At 41.0% G+C, this 17,016-nt stretch overlaps 1 protein-coding gene across 4 annotated transcripts in view; it reads right to left on the bottom strand.

The window, feature by feature from the left end:
- hells (helicase, lymphoid specific) overlaps positions 1-17,016 on the bottom strand; it is a 57,114-nt gene that overhangs the window by 30,329 nt on the left and 9,769 nt on the right. For all 4 annotated transcript variants that reach the window (XM_063071514.1, XM_063071513.1, XM_063071515.1 and 1 more), the window contains exons 5-10: positions 16,448-16,487; positions 11,901-11,965; positions 10,928-10,966; positions 6,216-6,446; positions 1,120-1,302; positions 880-1,023 (exon numbers count right to left, since the gene is read on the bottom strand). In XM_063071514.1, coding sequence (XP_062927584.1) covers positions 880-1,023; positions 1,120-1,302; positions 6,216-6,446; positions 10,928-10,966; positions 11,901-11,965; positions 16,448-16,487 — 702 coding nt within the window. The remainder of the gene's footprint in view (positions 1-879; positions 1,024-1,119; positions 1,303-6,215; positions 6,447-10,927; positions 10,967-11,900; positions 11,966-16,447; positions 16,488-17,016) is intronic.

Below are 17,016 nucleotides of genomic sequence, written 5' to 3'. Positions count from 1 at the left end.
GATTTTACTTTGGCAGCAACAATAGAGTGGTTGTCTGATGGTTGATCTGTTCACTTGAAGTCTCAAAATCCAAAATATTAAAAAATAATGAATGCTCAAACATAAAATTTTCCAGTGGCTTGGACTTCAGGACAGGGTAACAGTCGTGAGTTAGCTTGCTCAAACAGAATCTCATGGGTACACAAGACTGGATTATGCGGAATATTTGGCATAGCTTGCTGGCAGTCACAATATACCCCCAGCAATGAAGAAAAGGTAGTTCAGAACTATATTTCAACATTCAAAAGTACAGCAAAGCAAGAATAACAATCGAAAAGTTGTGAAGGAACCAATCACTGCAGATCTTAACTCCTAAAATGAACCAAAAAAAAACACTGAATGCCAATAACGTCTCGCTGGTCAACAAACAGTCAATTAATGATACTCCAGTACTTATCTTTGACATGATAAATTTCCTAATAAAAATTGGTCAGAAGTTTTTCGAATGGCACTCTGGTTATGATTGTAATGACATGAAAAAAATAAATTCATTTATTTTGGTGGTGTGGATAGTAGATGAGTTTACCACAAGTCTGGAAAATTCACTGCTCTTCACTGAGTGTCAAGGAAACACCCACTGAACCAGTCAAAAGGTGGTACAAAGGATGAATAGGACATCCTCAAACCTGCACTGAAAAGACAAGAAGCTTTGCTCAAATTATGTGCCTATCACCATATCCTGCAACAGTTGAATTTGACATCTCTCCTTGAAAATGACCTTGAACCCTCATGTTTTTGGCATCAATCCAAACTATGACCCCCCCCCCCCAAACCAAAATTTTAAACAAATTGCCTGCTGGCCTCACTCACTTGGAAATACTTCCTGCTTGCCTCACTCACCTGGAAATACTTCCTGTCTCTCATTGCAATTTCATAAGAAGTGACCACCACTGGTAGGATGTGCAGAGACCCCTGTCGTTTGTGAATTTTACGCAGCTTTTGATGGCGATCCTTTTGGTTCCCATGATAAAGTAGCACAGGAATCTAAAATACAGAGAAAAACATCAAAATGCACTCTGAAGTACACTTGCCAACATGAATGGGTGCTAGGATCAGGATCAACCACCAAACTAGTCTCACCTCTGGAGTAAATCTCTTGAACTCAGATACCCAGTTTGGGAGTGTAGACAAAGGACCACAGACAAAAAAAGGTCCCGGGACCCCTCGCTCCACCATCATAGCTATCATGGCAATGCACTGGACAGTCTTTCCCAGGCCCATCTCGTCTGCTAGAATTCCATTAATACCATTTTCCCACAGCATCTGGCAGAAAAATACATCAGCATTAGGAAAAGCCTAAGATATCCACATAGATCAAATCCACCTCAAATCAAATCATTTCTTAATCTTTAAAATCCATTGTAAACCTCAGTGGATATTAACCAGAGAAACTAAACACAAACAGGCTCAGTAGCTATTTGCAGTCAGTCAGTGACAGCCATAATTGCAATGGGGAACTGTACCATCCAGATTTTCTATTCTATATTAAGTCTCAACAATACTTGTAATAATTGGCATGTATGATGGCAAATGGCTCCCAACTCCCATCGTTCTGCCCTTCGGGCAATTCATTTGTTTTTAGTGATTAAGCACATTCAGCTTTCACTTTAATGAGCAATTTCAGATCTGTATTAGGTCATTTCCTGTGCAGCCAGGAAGCAGCAAGTATAAAAGCACACTGGTTGGCAGTAGGCTAGGTTTATGTCGGGAGTGAAAGTTTCTATCCAAAGTTATCCTGTTGTTTTCCCCATTCCTTTTTCACTCCTTATTTACTATGTCATGCCATTGAGTCTGCAATAAACCCAAGGAGCTAGGAGATTACTTCCTGACTCTCAAGTCATTTTTGAATGGAATTTGGCTGACTGTCTAATTGATGTTACAACACCTCAGCGAGGGCAGTACACTATAGGTCAGAAGCCAGAAGAATTTGTCCTGATTAAATGTCTTTGGAACATTACTACAGATATAATATCCTCATATAAAATCTCTGGTTCAACAGTACCAGTCAATCAATCCCACAAAAGAAATCTGTACACTTCTTACAGTCATATTTCACACTTTCCCAATTCAGCTATGATCAAGAATATATGTCCTGACCCGTATCACACCTGACATGCAACCCCTTGGTCAATGATTAGTTGTCTATACATTGAATACTGTCATTTTCTACAAGGTGCAATATTCATTCATAAAGGCAAACAAGGAAACTCCAGTCTTGGCAAATAGGATTAAGTAAATCCCAAAGCTTTATACACCTATGTGAAGGACAGGAGGATGTCTAGAATGAGGGTAGGGCCAATCAGGGATAAAAGAGGAAACTTATCTGGAGTTGGAGGAGGTAGGGAAGGTCCTTAATGAATTCTTTGCTTCAGTATTCACTAATACAAAGACAGTATAGAACAGACTGAAAGGCTGGAACATGTTGATATTAAGAAGGAAGATGTGCTGGAACTTTTGAAAAACATTGAGAGAGGCAAGTCCCGGTGCTGGATGGAATACAGCCCAGGTTACTATGGGAAGTGAGGGAAGAGACTGCTGTGCCTTTGGTGGTGACCTTTATACCCTCAATGGCCACAGGAATAGTGCCAGAGGATTGAAGGGCAGCAAATGTTATTTCCTTGTTCAAGAAATGTAACAGGAATAACCCTAGAAATTATAGACCAGTGAGTCTTATGCCAGTGGTGGGAAAACTATTGGAGAGGATTATTAAATAGAATTTACAAACATTTGGAGAAGCATGGTCAGAATAGAGGTCATCAACATGGTTTTGTGAGGGGCAGGTCATGCCTCACGAGTCTGATTAAATTCTTTGAGGAAGTGACAAAACATATCCATGAAGGCAGAATGGTGATATAGTGTACATTGATTTTAGTAAAGCATTCAACAAGGTTCCCCATGGTAGGCTCATTCAAAAAGGTAGAGGGCATTTGCTTTGGGACCTCTGCTCTGTGATTTTTATTAATGACTTGGATAACAAAATTATTATTTAAATAAATGATTTTGACATGAACGCACAAAGCTTGATCAGCAAGTTTGCAGATCACACAAAACTAAGGGGTGTTTTTGATAGCAAAGAAGGCTATTCTTTATAACTGGGGTATCTTTATCAGTCAGGGAAGTGGGCTGAAAAGCAAATGGAATTTAGTAAGTGTGAGGTGATGCATATTAGAAATTCATACAAGCATAGAATGATAGGGCGCCAGGGAGTGTAATGGAACATCAGGACGTAGGAGTACAAGTGCTCATTTCATTGAAAGCGGCACTGCACAGACAGGGTGAAGTAAAAGGAATTAGCACACTGGCCTTAATCGTTCATGGCATCAAGTATAGGAGCAGGGGCATTATGTTGCAGTTGCACAAGTTGTTGGTGAAACCACTGTTGAAGTATTGTGCACAGTTTTGGTCACCCTGTTATAGGAAAGATACAGTTAAACTGGAAAGTGTAGAAAACATTTACGAGGACGTTCCCAGGTCTAGGTGGCCTGTGTTATAGGGAGAGGTTGGCCAGACGAGGTCTTTATTCCTTGGAGTGTAGGAGTAAAAGGTATAACCCTTTAACAATGTTTAAAATTATGTGAGGAATGTGAATGGAAAGTTATTTCCCTGGAGTAGGGGAGTCCAGAACTAGCAGGCACAGATTTAGGCTCAGAAGGTAACGATTTAAGAGAACCGAGGAACAACTTCATGCAGAGTAGGTGGAATGAGCTCCCAGAGAAGTGGTTGACACTTGTTCAAAACTATCATTGGTTGGGTATATGAAGGGGAGGGGCAGGGAGGAATATGGGCTGAACTCAGGAACAGCGCAGTCGCGCAGCAGTTAGCTTAATGCTCTATAGCTCACCTGCAGTCAGACTGGGGTTCAGACCACAAATGCAAGAAATCAGCAGATGACAAAAATCCAAAGCAACACACAGACAGACAGATAGACACACACAAAGACTGTTTACTCTTATCCACAGATGCTGCCTGGCCTGCTGAGTTCTTCCAGCATTTTGTGTGGGATTCAGACCACACAGGTTTCCTCCCACGTTCCAAAGACGTATGCATTAAGGTGAGTGAGTTGTGGGGATGCCATGTTGGCATCAAAAACGTGGCAACACTTGCAGGCTGCTCCCTGCGCAAGCAACCATTTCATGGTATGTTTCAATGTTTGTGACAAACAAAGTCAATCTCTTTTAAAGTTGGGCCTAGCTGAGTGGGCACTGGGGACAGCATGGAATTGATGGGCCAAAGGGCCTGTATTGATGCTATATTGTTCGATGAACCTGAGTAAATCACACGGAATCTAAGGTGGAATGACGTCATTTAAAACAAAAACAAAATCAAAACTGATTTTAAGTGGTGATTTTGAAAGATCTTGATGTTTTTTGTGCACTACTTATTCCAATTAGACAGGGAGATTTCAGTGAATAACTCAAAAAAGCACAATTTGTTACTTTTACTGCAGAAAATTTCAGAAGGGCCTGGAACAACTGCATTTTAGATTAGATTATGAGAACACTCAGTCCTCTTTTATTGTCATTTAGAAATGCATACATGCATTAAGAAATGATACAATGTTTCTCCACAGCGATAGCACAGAAAAACAGGACAAACCAAAGACTAACACTGACAGAACCACATAATTATAACATATAGTTACAGCAGTGCAAAGCAATAGCATAATCTGATGAAGAACAAACCATGGGCACGGTAAAAAAAAAGTCTCAAAGTCCCCGAGTCGATCAACTCCTGAGTCCCCGATAGCAAGCGGCAAAAGAAGGGAGAAACTCCCTGCCTTAAACCTCCAGGCACCGTCAACTTGCCGATGCCTTGGAAGCAGCCGACCACAGCCGACACCGAGTCCGTCCATCCGAAAACTTTGAGCCTCCGACCAGCCCTCTGATACAGCCTCCCAAGCACCATTCCCTGCCGAGCGCCTTCGACCTCGCCCTGGCAGCTGAAACAAGCAAAGCTGAGGATTCGGGGCCTTCTGCTCCAGAGATTTAGAGGAATGCCTGCAGGTTTGATTTCCCTATCCAACGCCGGAAGCTACTCATGATAGTGGGAGTGCAGCAAAGGTTTACCACACTTATTTCTGTAGAAGCTGGTTTATCATTAACAAGACCAGGAATAACTATGTACAGTATCTGCATCACACATCTCCACTCACCAATTTCTTCTGCTTCCCATCAGAACCTTCCAGTAAGATGGCAACATGCATGGTCGCAGATGCCTCTCCAGGTCCAAACAAAGGCGTAATTGTCTGTCATTTGTATCTTCTGCACTGGATATTGAGAACATCGACTGCTCCAGGTCTGTCCCACTGGAAACTTGCTCAATGGGTTGCGCACCACATTGTTGGCGGCTACATCTACCCAAAGGAGAAAGGCACTGGAGACAGTGTGCAGTCCTACAAAAGGCGCAAATGATTGTCTTGGTTGTTTTTCTTGTGATCTTGTTGAACATTGGGAGTGTAGAATACTGCAAGTCCAGTTCGCTGGCGAGACTGATGGCAGCAGAAGCTGCATGGTTTCAGTTGTTGCGCAGACCAGGCCCTCATGCCACAGGGTCGCCTTTTGCAGCCATTCAGGGACCAGTGAGGGAGAGCTGGAATCCATGCTGGGCTGGGGACTGGCCTCACCTGGTGCTGCTCTCCTGTGTTCATTCGGTGGAAGACGAATTGGATTGTGTTCGTCTACAGCTGCACAATCATGTGATGAGCACTGCTGCAGCATCAATCTATAGGCCATGACGCACGGGGACTTGCGCTATATATATCATTTTTGTGACTGCACATTTACCGCTATCGTAATTATATATGCTACGTGCTGTGTAAGACTGCCGATACTGCACCTTGTACTCCGGAACCGGAAGAATGCTGTTTCGCTTGGCTGTATTCATGGGTAATGTTGAATTGCTTAATGACAATTAAACTTAAACTTGACCCAAGCCTTTTCTCAACTAACCTCTTGCTCTTTATACAGTTACATAAACATTTAAATTATTTCCTAAACTGAAGGTATAAAATCATAAAATAAATAAAAATAATAAATATTTCCAACTCCTGCACATGCAATTCCAATAGAGCCACAGATCAAAAAAAATAACGGAGTGATCTAGATTTGGTTTTGAATAACCTTTCCCCACCCCAAAAAAAATACCAGACTGAAGAAAGATCAGAGTTAAAAACTCACCCTTAGCCACTCCATACCCTCCACTTGGTACCACCTCATCACTCCATTTGTGAAGAGTTTAGGCTGTTGAAATGGAACCGGCTGGCCATTCACCAACCTCACAGGATCCCATAGATGCTGAGAGTTGTGGCGAACTGTCTGGGTCAACCTATCCTTAATTGCAGTATTTGAATCCTGGTTCTTCTCTGTATCCTCAACTTCAAGTTTTTTCTGAGTTGTGGTGTCAAGATTCTGTGAGTGAAGATTTTAAAGAAAATTTACAGAATTCATTCCTTGGTACAGACATTAAACCCAACTCATGGGTTATCATAGCCTAATCAGCTAAATGTGTCCTCTGACAAATTTTGTTCAACAACTGCAGATCTGGAACAAAATTACACTTCACATCATACTAACTTGATGATACAATTGCTGCAAAATGTTACAGCTTTCAATCACCAAAACGTAACGTGCACAGTACATACACTTCTGATCAGCTGTGCTTCTAGGCAATTTCAGCAGTGAACTGCTGTGCTACAGTAAAATCAATTCATTGACCTGCAACAAAAATTCACAAGAAATGTATAAGAGTAAGCTTCTGCAGCGGGGTTGTGCATAGGCCGTGCAGAGGAATTGGAAGTTAGAAGGTTACCATCAGTATATAACCATAACGCTGCTTCTTTTCCTCCTTTCAAATACCTTGTGCAGAAGAATATTTTAGCGACTCTGGTGGTCCTCTGTTACTGAGCTCATAAACAATGATGAACAATTCAACTGTGCCATAAGGGACAACACTTCCTACCAGAATTCCATAAGATATAGAAGCAGATTTAGGCCATTTGGCCCATTGCGCCTGCTCTGCCATTTCATCATGGCTGATCCCATTTTCCTCTCAGCCCCAATCTCCTGCATTCTCCCCGTATCCCTTCGTGCCCTGACCAATCAAGAATCTATAACCTCTGCCTTAAATATACAGAAAGATGGCTTCCACAGCTGCCAGTGGCAAAGTATTCCAAGATTCACTGCTCTGGCTAAAGAAGTTTCTCATCTCTGTTCTAAAAGGACGCCCCTCTAGTGTCCTCTGGTCTTAAGACTCTCCCACTATAGGAAACAACCTCTCCACATCTACTCCAGCAAGGCCTTTCACCATTCAATAAGTTTCAATGAGGTCACCCGTCATTCTTCTGAATTCCAGTGAATACAGGCCCAGAACCATCATACACTCTTCATATGACAACCCATTCAATCCTGAAATCAATTTTGTAAAACTCCTTTGAACCCTCTCCAATTTCAGCACATTCTTTCTAAGATAAGGGGCCCAAATCTGCTCACAATACTCCAAATGAGACCTCACCACTGCTTTATAAAGTTTCAACATTGCATTCTTGCTTTTATATTCCAGTCCTCTTGAACTGAATGCTAACATTGCATTTGCCTTCCTCACCACAGACTCAACCTGCAAATTAACTGTTAGGGATTTCTGCACAAGGACTCCCAAGTCCCTTTGTACCTGTTTTTTTTGTATTTTCTCTGCAATTAGAAAATAGTTAACCTTTTCATGTCTTCTACCAAAGTGCATGACCATGTATTCCATCTGCCATTTCTTTGCCCATTTTCCTAATCGGCCCACGTCCTTTTGCAGCCTACTTCCTCAAAACTACCTGCCCCTCCACCTATCTTTATATCGGGCTGCAAACTTCGCAACAAAACCATCAACTCCATCATCCAAATCATTGATATACAATGTAAAAAGAATTGGTCCCCAAACAAACCCTGTGGAATACCACTGGTCACCAGTAGCCAGCCAGAAAAGGCTCCCTTAATTCCTACTCTTCGCCTCCTGCCAATCAGCCATTCCTTTATCCATGCTAGAATCTTTCCTGTAATACCATGGGTTCATAGTTTGTTAAGCAGCCTCATGTGTGGCACCTTGTCAAAGGCTTTCTGGGAATTCAAGTACACAATATCAACCAATTCTCCTTTATCTATCCTGCTTGTTATTTCTTCAAAGAAGGAGATACGTTAGTCAAGATTTTCCCTCAAGGACACCATGCCGACTATGGCCTATTTTATCATGTGCCTCCAAGTATCCTGAGACCTTATCCTTAATAATCGACTCCAACATCTTCCTAACCATTGAGGTCAGACTAACTGGCCTACAGTTTTCTTTCTTCTGCCTCTCTCCCTTCTTGAAGAGTGGAGTGACATCGGCAATTTTCCAGTCTTCTGCAACCATTTCAGAATCTAGAGGTTCTTGAAAGATCATTACTAATGCCGCCACAATCTCTTCCGCCAACTCTTTCAGAACTCTGGGGTGTACACCATCTGGCCCAGGAGTCTTATCTACCTTCAGACCTTTCAGTTCCCTAAGAACCTTCTCCTTAGTAATGGTAACTTCACACACTTCATGATCCCTGACATCTGGAACTTCCACCTTACTGCTAGCGTCTTCCATAGTGAAGACTGATGCAAAATACTTACTCAGTTCACCTGCCATTTCCTTATCCCGGCATTAGTACCTCTCCAGCATTGTTTTCCAGCAGTCCAATATCCACTCTCACCTCTCTTTTACACTTTGTGTCTGAAGAAACTTCTGGTATCCTCTTTAATAATATTGACTAGCTTACTTTTGTATTCCATCTTTACCTTCTTAAAAACTTTTCAGTTGCCTTCTGTTGGTTTCTAAAAGCTTCCCACTCCTCTAACTTCCCACTAATTTTTGCTCTATTAATGCCCTCTCTTTGGTTTTTATGTTGACTTTGACTTCTCTTCTTAGCCATGACTGTATATTTCCTTTAGAATACCTGTTCCTCTTTGGGACATGTATATATATCCTGTGCCTTCCAAATTGTGTCCAGAAATTCCAGCCATTGCTGCTCTGCCATTATCCCTGCCTTTTTTTTTGTTTTCCAATCAATTCTGGCCAACTCCTCTCTCATGCAATTCCCTTTACTCCATTGCAATACTGATACATCTGACTTTAGCTTCTGCTTCTCAAATTTCAGGGTGGATTTGATCATATTATTGTAGTATCGAGGGAAGAGAGTGTGGTACCTACTGCCTTGAGGAGCTATGTCACTGCCTTTTACACCTGGGTTGGACTTTGTGTTTTGTATGAAGGATTGGCAAATTATCCCAATGTCATGACGACATGACGAAATTTGGTGGTTGGTGGGGGGGAAGAGTGTAACAGCCTGGGAAAGGTTTCACTGCTAATATAGTGGTCTTTCTGTAGAAGTAGTATTTGGGTTATGGTTAGAGATAATGGGTGCTTTGGAATGTGAGCCGTCCAATGACAGGAGGGTGTTTTCCTGTGGTGTGCCTGACACCATGGTGATCTCGGTCTTTTGTTTGGCAGGAGATGAAGACAGAAGACGCCGGAGCAGAGCTATGACCCGACGAAGGCCAGGGAGATCGAAGGAGGTTTAGTGAAGGGGAAACCATGAGCGCCAACTTGTGCACATTAGGCTGTTCCATTAAAATGGGCCCTTTTCTTTTTCTTGCTTTTTCTTCACTAACCCTGTAGTTAAATTAAGAATTATAAAGCTAAGTTGTTTAATTGTATGCAGTGTACTGTCTGTTATTTTGTGGTACTGATTTGTAACAGGGGAACAAATCAAGCAGCATCCACAGAAACGGTGGTGGGGGGAAATCACATCTCAATCTCACCGATCTGGCAGGGACAGAGATCATCTTCCCTAGACTTATGCAGCCACAGAACCTGAGGGTTACATCATGATCACTTTGCCCCAAGGGTTCTTTTACCTTAAGCTCTCTAATCAATTCTGGTTCATCGCACAACACCCAGTCCAAAATAGTTGATCCTCCAGTGGGCTCAACCACGAGCTGCTCTAAAAAGCCATCTCATAGGCGCTCTAAAAACTCCCCCTCCTGTAATTCAACACCAACACGATTTTCCCAATATACCTGCATATTGAAGTCCCCCATGACTATTGTAACATTGCCCCTTTGGCATGCATTTTCTATCTCTGTTGTAATTTGTAGGCCACATTCTTCTTACTGTTTGGGGGTCTGTATACAACCCATCAGGGTCTTTTTACCCTTGCAGTTCCTTAGCTCTATCCACAATGATTCAGCACCTTCTGACTCCATGTCATCGCTTTCTAATGATTTGATTTCATTTTTTTAACCAACAGAGCCAAGCCACTCCCTCTGCCTTCCTGCCTATCCTTTCGATACAATGTGTATCTTCGGACATTAAGCTCCCAGCTATAATCTTCCTTTAGCTATGATTCAGTGACGCCTACGACATCATACCTACCAACCTACAACTGTGCTGCAAGTTCATCTTCCTTATTCCGTATACTGCACACATTCAGATACAACACCATCAGCCCTGTATTCACCCTTTTCGATGTTGTTGCACCATGCACTACCTTTTGATTCCTAACTTTGTCTGAGGTATTACCAAGATCTGCCTCCACGATCTCTCCACTAACTGCCATCTTCATTGTTCAAAAAAATTTAACTTTCAAGTTTAAAAATTCCCAAGAGACCAGGGAACCTTCACAGTTAATGCCATTTAAGGTTAACCCCAAAACCTTTGCATTGTGATTTACCAGAGTTGAATTATCTCCTCTTCTCAATCCTGTTAGCCCGAGACTGACCGCTGGTTCTAGATACCTCAGCCAAGAGGGACATTCTCCCTGTTAGCATTTTTACCAGAACTTCTTGGTTTACAACGCCACACAGAAATTGTTTTATTGACTTACTTCATCTGTTTTAGCCTTTTTCACTCTTGACAAAATATCCTGTAAATAAGAAAATTTATGAATTTTTAATGATCAATTTGTGATAAATAATCAGTTAACTTTTCTTTAAGGCTAGACTTTGTGAACAGACAAAATGAATGGAACACACAATGTGCATGCAATCCTTTACAGTCAGAGGAATTAGAACTTAGAGAAAATAGTGTCTTTTAGAGCCCAGGAAGATATAAAAGGAAAATTCACTTGACTCAGATGTCACTGATAACCACTCTGCAATTCAATTTCAATCTAACATCATGGCAGATCACCCTTAGCACAGGCCTAGACTGCACACAGCTACGCAAAGGACTTTAAACCCAAGACTGGTGAATGGCTAACCAAGTTCATATCATTTCAGCTGCATCACAAACACTAATATTAACAATTGTCTGATGAAAGATAACTTAGAGGATAATTTATAGCTTATAAAAGCTTTTCAAAAAGGGATGGAAAATGGTGCCAAGGTAAAGGTTCATTTAATGTTTAAACTAGCATAAGAATGACAACTTTGTAACTGCATTGCCCTAATTTTACAGATACGATCTCCCTGTGACTGTGTGAATTTTTTCTGGGTGCTTTAGCTTCCTCCCATGTTCCATTGATGTACGGTTAGGGTTAGTGAGTTGCAGGCATGATATGTTGGCACTGGAAGTATGGCAACACTTTCAGAATGTGCTGGTCATTGACAAAAAATATCGCATTTCACTGTATGTTTCAATGTACATGCAACAAATAGATAATCTTTAAACCTCCATCAGAAGTGAGAACAGTGACAGGTTTTATAGTCACAGTGACTCAAACTGGTGCATTCTCAAAAGGCAAAGTGCAAGAAAACCTACAGTTCAAGAAACACACAACTGAGAGCATAAGAACCCCTATAAGACACACATCTGGATCAAGAGACTCTGCGCTACCTTCAGTAGAACAAGCCCATTACCTCCTTACTGATGTAATCTGAAATACTGTATGTTGCTTCTTCTCTTCCTCTTTTCTTCTTTAGTGCTAAAGTTTATAAAATCAGAAAGAAAAAAATTACCAGCAGGGTTTTTAAATAATTGCAACCTCTACATTATAGAAACATTAGAACTTGATTAGGTCAAGTAAGAGGGATTCCCCTGAATCACTACTGAGTCCTCACAAATTATCTGTTTCTTCAGAGTAAGCCCCAGGATCAAGGGAATGGATAAGCATTCAACTTCTCAAATTTTTAAAAGGAATAATTACTTTTCAGACCAAGTTCATTAAAAAAAACTCAGATTTTCCATCTTGGATTCACCAAACAGAAGGCGCTATAAGCCCCAAGATCACCAGTGCTCCTTTCCGAAAACATAACGATTCAGTCATTTTGACAGGACGTTTTTAACTCTTGTCCCAATAGTTAAAATTATAATTTAACTTCTAGAATTAGGTGACTATTCATTCAGGACCTTCAGCCCACCTTTTAATGTTACCTGGTTACATATTCGTGTCAAAAGATTGAAAGACTGTTTACATCTGTTTGTAAATATTTTCAGGCCAGTTAACATAACTTCAGTGGTGAGCAAACTATTAGAATTCATTCAAGGGACAGTATAAACTTTAATTTAGAAAAGACACACCTTGATCAGGGACAGTTATCACGGATTTTTTTAAAGATAAAGCTGTAAAGCCTCCAACTTAAGCCTCCTAACGACTAAATTTTCTGAGATTTCTGTCAAGGATGGTTGATGAGAGTGATGCTTAAAAGTTTAGCAGGGGTTTTACAAGTCCCTTGTAGCAGACAGGTCTAAAGTTAGGATCAAAGGGATACTGGCAAATTGAATAAGATTGGCTCAACGGCAGGTAGCAAACAGCAATGGTTGCTTGAACATTTATTGGGGCTCAGAGAACAGAAGGTGACCACTTGTGAGTGGTCAACAAGGCAAGGAAATATACAGTAAGATATTAAGTAGTGTGGGAGAACAAAAGGTCTTGCAGTATAAATGCACAAATCATTCAGCTCTCAGCACCAGTCAATAATGAAGTTAAGTCATGTTGGATGCTTTTCTATTTAAGTCATGGGATAGAATAGGAAATTAGTGAGATGACGTACAATGTTAGTTAGACCACACCATGCAAATCCAAGTCTCTGCAAGTATATGACTGCAATGAAGGGTATATAGAAAACTAGACAACGGGGTGACCCGTTGGGCAGTCTGACTTGACCAGAATGAACATTAAATTTTCCTGAATGCTATTGGTATCGCTTTGCTTTGGAAACTGAAGTAGAAAACCTCAGTTTATTAAAGAAGAACGACGCATAGCAAGGCAAATATAGCTCATTTAACGAAGGACACTTTTGACAGCATCATTTCTGGTTTATCTGCCACCCTCGAGCCTCTCGTTGTCATTCTGGAGACGTGCAGTCTTTTCATCCCCCATCTCTTCATCTCTTCTGCTGTTTGTTCTTTGTCTCTGATCCTGGAGACGTGCATTTCTCAGCTCCTTTGTCTCTTCCTCTCTCCTCCTCCTGTGCCTGTTTTGTCATTCTGGAGACGTTCAGCCTTTTCATCCCCCATCTCTTCAGCTCTTCTGCTGTTTGTTGTTTGTCTCTGATCCTGGAGACGTGCATGCCTCTCCTCCTCTGCCTCTTCTTCTCTTATCTTTTTTTATCCTGACTCTTTGATCCTGGAGTCATGCGGCCCTGGCCTCTTCTGATTCTTGTTCTTCCCCCTCTCCTTGCCGCTTCTCACCAACGTTTGGCGTCATCTTTTGACCATAATGTCCCCCTTCCCCTTCTACACGGCATAATTAGGCGGACCTTTTTTTTTTACCCTAATGCTGGATAGAAGATACGAAGCACTAATACCAAAGGATGCTGATTATTCTTGATGATGTGGTTGGTGCTCTCCTAAATGGAGGTGATATAGTCACCGCTGTCCTTTGACTGCAGCAAAAGGTTTTATGGGTGTCTCGAAGTACGTCATTACAATAAGATTTAACTATCTCTTATTGATGGGTGGCCGTTGGATCTGTCCCAATCCTGCACATGCTGATGGTATTAGCAGAATGTGACCCCTTGAAATAGAGCTGCCCTGCCCTTTTGCTCCAGTAGGTGTCGCTGCTGAGGCTGTCGCATCCCGATTTCCATGATGGCCGATCAGGTCTCGGGTGAAAGCCAGCCTGTTGATTTTTGGCGAATGAGCAATTTTATAGGAATATATAACCCTGAACTTTGCCTGCATTCTCTAAATTAGCGCATTTAAATTCAATTTAGCCAGAAAAAGAACTGCTGTAATGCACCGTTTGTGCTAATTGGAAGTCATAAACAGACAAAGCATGAGAGTTTTAGTAGTATAGAGATTTAACAGGATGTTGCTAGGACTGGAAAATTGAGGAGACTTCGTTGAACTGGCTGTTATCTTTGGAAATAAAAATGGGAGAAATTTATTTAAGTATACAAAATCATGAAGGGCTTGAATAAAGCAAATAGAAGAGACCTTTCTTCTTGGCAGAGTTCAAAAATCAGGGGGAATGGGGAGGAATTGAAGTAACTTCAGGAGAAAAGGAGGAAAAGGCTGTGTTTTACCAGTTTGGAACTCAATGACTGAAAAAGTGGTTACTGAAAACTCCACCAAATTAAAGTAGGAGATAGCAGCAGTAGAGCTTCTGCCTTGCAGTGACCAAGATGAAATCCCAATTTCCAGTGCTGTCTTGAGTACCCACATGTTCCCCCTGTGACTGTGGTGTTTCTTCCCACATCCCTATGCGGGCTGGGTTACATCACTCCTGACGTGTAGATGAGTGGTAAAATCTGAGGAGGGTTGGCGGGTGAGAAGATGGAAAGACAGAAGACGTGGAGAGAACAAAACAGGTTACAGTAGCATTATTATGAATTTGGTGCTCGATGGTCCAAGTGGACTCGGTAAGCTGATGGGCTTGTTTCCATGCTGCATCTCATGTTATGACTAGTATACACAGATCTTGCGCTAAAACATTAGTCACTCTTGTATGTTGTCAATTCATAATCTAATAACTTCTCATTGATCTACCTTCAAGTTCCCTCCTCCATATTACCTGAAACCTCTAAATGGACCATTCAGATGCCAGTCCATCCCCACTTTAAAGTACGTTTCAGTAATAGCTAAAATATTTTCCATACATCTGTCCATACCTTCAGCTCATTGGCCTTGCTCACTAAACCCCTTGCATTTACTTATAAACCATTAAGTACTACTCAAAACATGTATAAATATTCCAATTTTATTTGTTCCAATTTTCTCCTTTTGAATTTGAGTTAACCCCTGCCAAATAGTCTAAGCCTTGCCCAAATAAACTTGCATGCAGACACCTACGCACAAGGCTGTTGACCTTAGATCTGTTGAGGCAAAACCTACCAGGCACATACAAGTCACATTATGCTCAGATCAGAATCAGTTCCAGTGCCTAGAATCTAAACCTCCCACTTCCTGTACCACTTCTTCAATCTGGTTATTACCACCTTTAAGGTCAATTACTATAAAAAACAGAGATTTGAACAGGTTCATGGATAGAAAAGGCATTGAGGGATATAGACCAAATGAAGCCAAATGGGAAAAGGTCAAGAAAACATTTTGGTCAGCATGGCCAAGTTGCACTGTATAACTCCAACTCTAAATCCACAAATTTAAAATCAATCTTAAATTCTGCAGTTGCCATATTGGGATGTAAACTAGAATCAAAAAGCAAAGTCATTTTGATAACTCAATCTTAAGAGTTGAAGTACAGTAGGTAATAGCTGGACAAGAAAAGCACTTTCTTCTCAACAAACTCTACTAATGAACCAGTAACACTACAAAATCTGCTAGGACCTTCAGCTTTTTATATTGCTGAATCCTCGATCTGCAGTTTGTGGAGAGTGGGAATAGCCATTATTCCCGGATGCACAGGCATTAACCAGTTACTTCTAAATATTGAATGGTCTAAGTAACTCTTCCTGGAGCAAATTTAGTGAGTGGCACTTTCGTGTCCAGTCACACAAAATACAGGGCATGAAGCCACTAAGAGCAACGCTCATCTCTAACAGAATGCCATGTTCACAAACATGGCAAATATATTACCCCAAAGCATGCAATTCCATTTAATGTTGGACGAAGAACAAAGAAATTCAAAACAATGAGTATTTATGCGGTTGAGAGATTCCAGAACAGACATCCAGAAGTCATCAAATTCAAACAAATGTGATGAAAAATTAGACTAAAATAATTAGATCCATTTATCCAAACACCTCTTGCTTTAGCACAAACTACCAATACCATTATGAATATAAACAGACTTTAATTAAATCTGAAAAGGGCAATAGTCTTATCCAATTTCATTAAAATCCGCAGGAACACAGGTGTGTCACATCAAATGCATGGTTCCTTAAAATATAAATAAGGTAAACATGTGATCAGCTGAACTCTTCAACCAAAAAAGATGCTATCACTCTTTCTAGGAACAAACTGTTCAACAAGATCAAATGTGTTTTTAAAAGCACATACGTACCTACTTTGCTCTCTTCTGTTGATGAGTTGTTTGCCTGCACCTTTAAACATACAAAAGGAGTGGTCAAATTTTCACCTTCACCATCCTCAATCCTTTATTTGCTTTCAACTTTTCCCAGCAATGGTGCCCCAATGCAAAACAATGAAACAGTCTGCTTCCATCATGTGCACAATTGGCTGGATCCTACCACTACCCCAGTTTCTCACCCTGTCCCACGGAAAATTCTGTTCTCCAATGTTCAATAATCTTCTGAACCTAACTTTAGGATACGAGTGCTTGCAGCACAACGTCCTTGCAAAACCAAAAACGAAATGGTCCATTACATGTCTGTAGCTTGGGTGCAACTGATTGTTTCTCAGGGGGTCAATTCTGCACAATTCAAGTACATATAATCGCTTAGTTAATATAGAATTTTGGTCAATGCTCCATTTACTGAGAGATTTAAACACGGATAGGATAGATAGTCAAGAATCTTCCCACAGCAAGGTATCAAAAACAAGACAGCATTGCTTGAAGTCAAGAGGTAGGAACTTAAAGGAGAACTTTAGGGATAAATGTTTTTTTACTGA

Source organism: Mobula hypostoma, chromosome 19, assembly GCF_963921235.1.
Source record: "Mobula hypostoma chromosome 19, sMobHyp1.1, whole genome shotgun sequence".
Classification (NCBI taxonomy): Eukaryota; Metazoa; Chordata; class Chondrichthyes; order Myliobatiformes; family Myliobatidae; genus Mobula; species Mobula hypostoma.
This window is presented reverse-complemented; position numbering and strand designations above follow the sequence as displayed.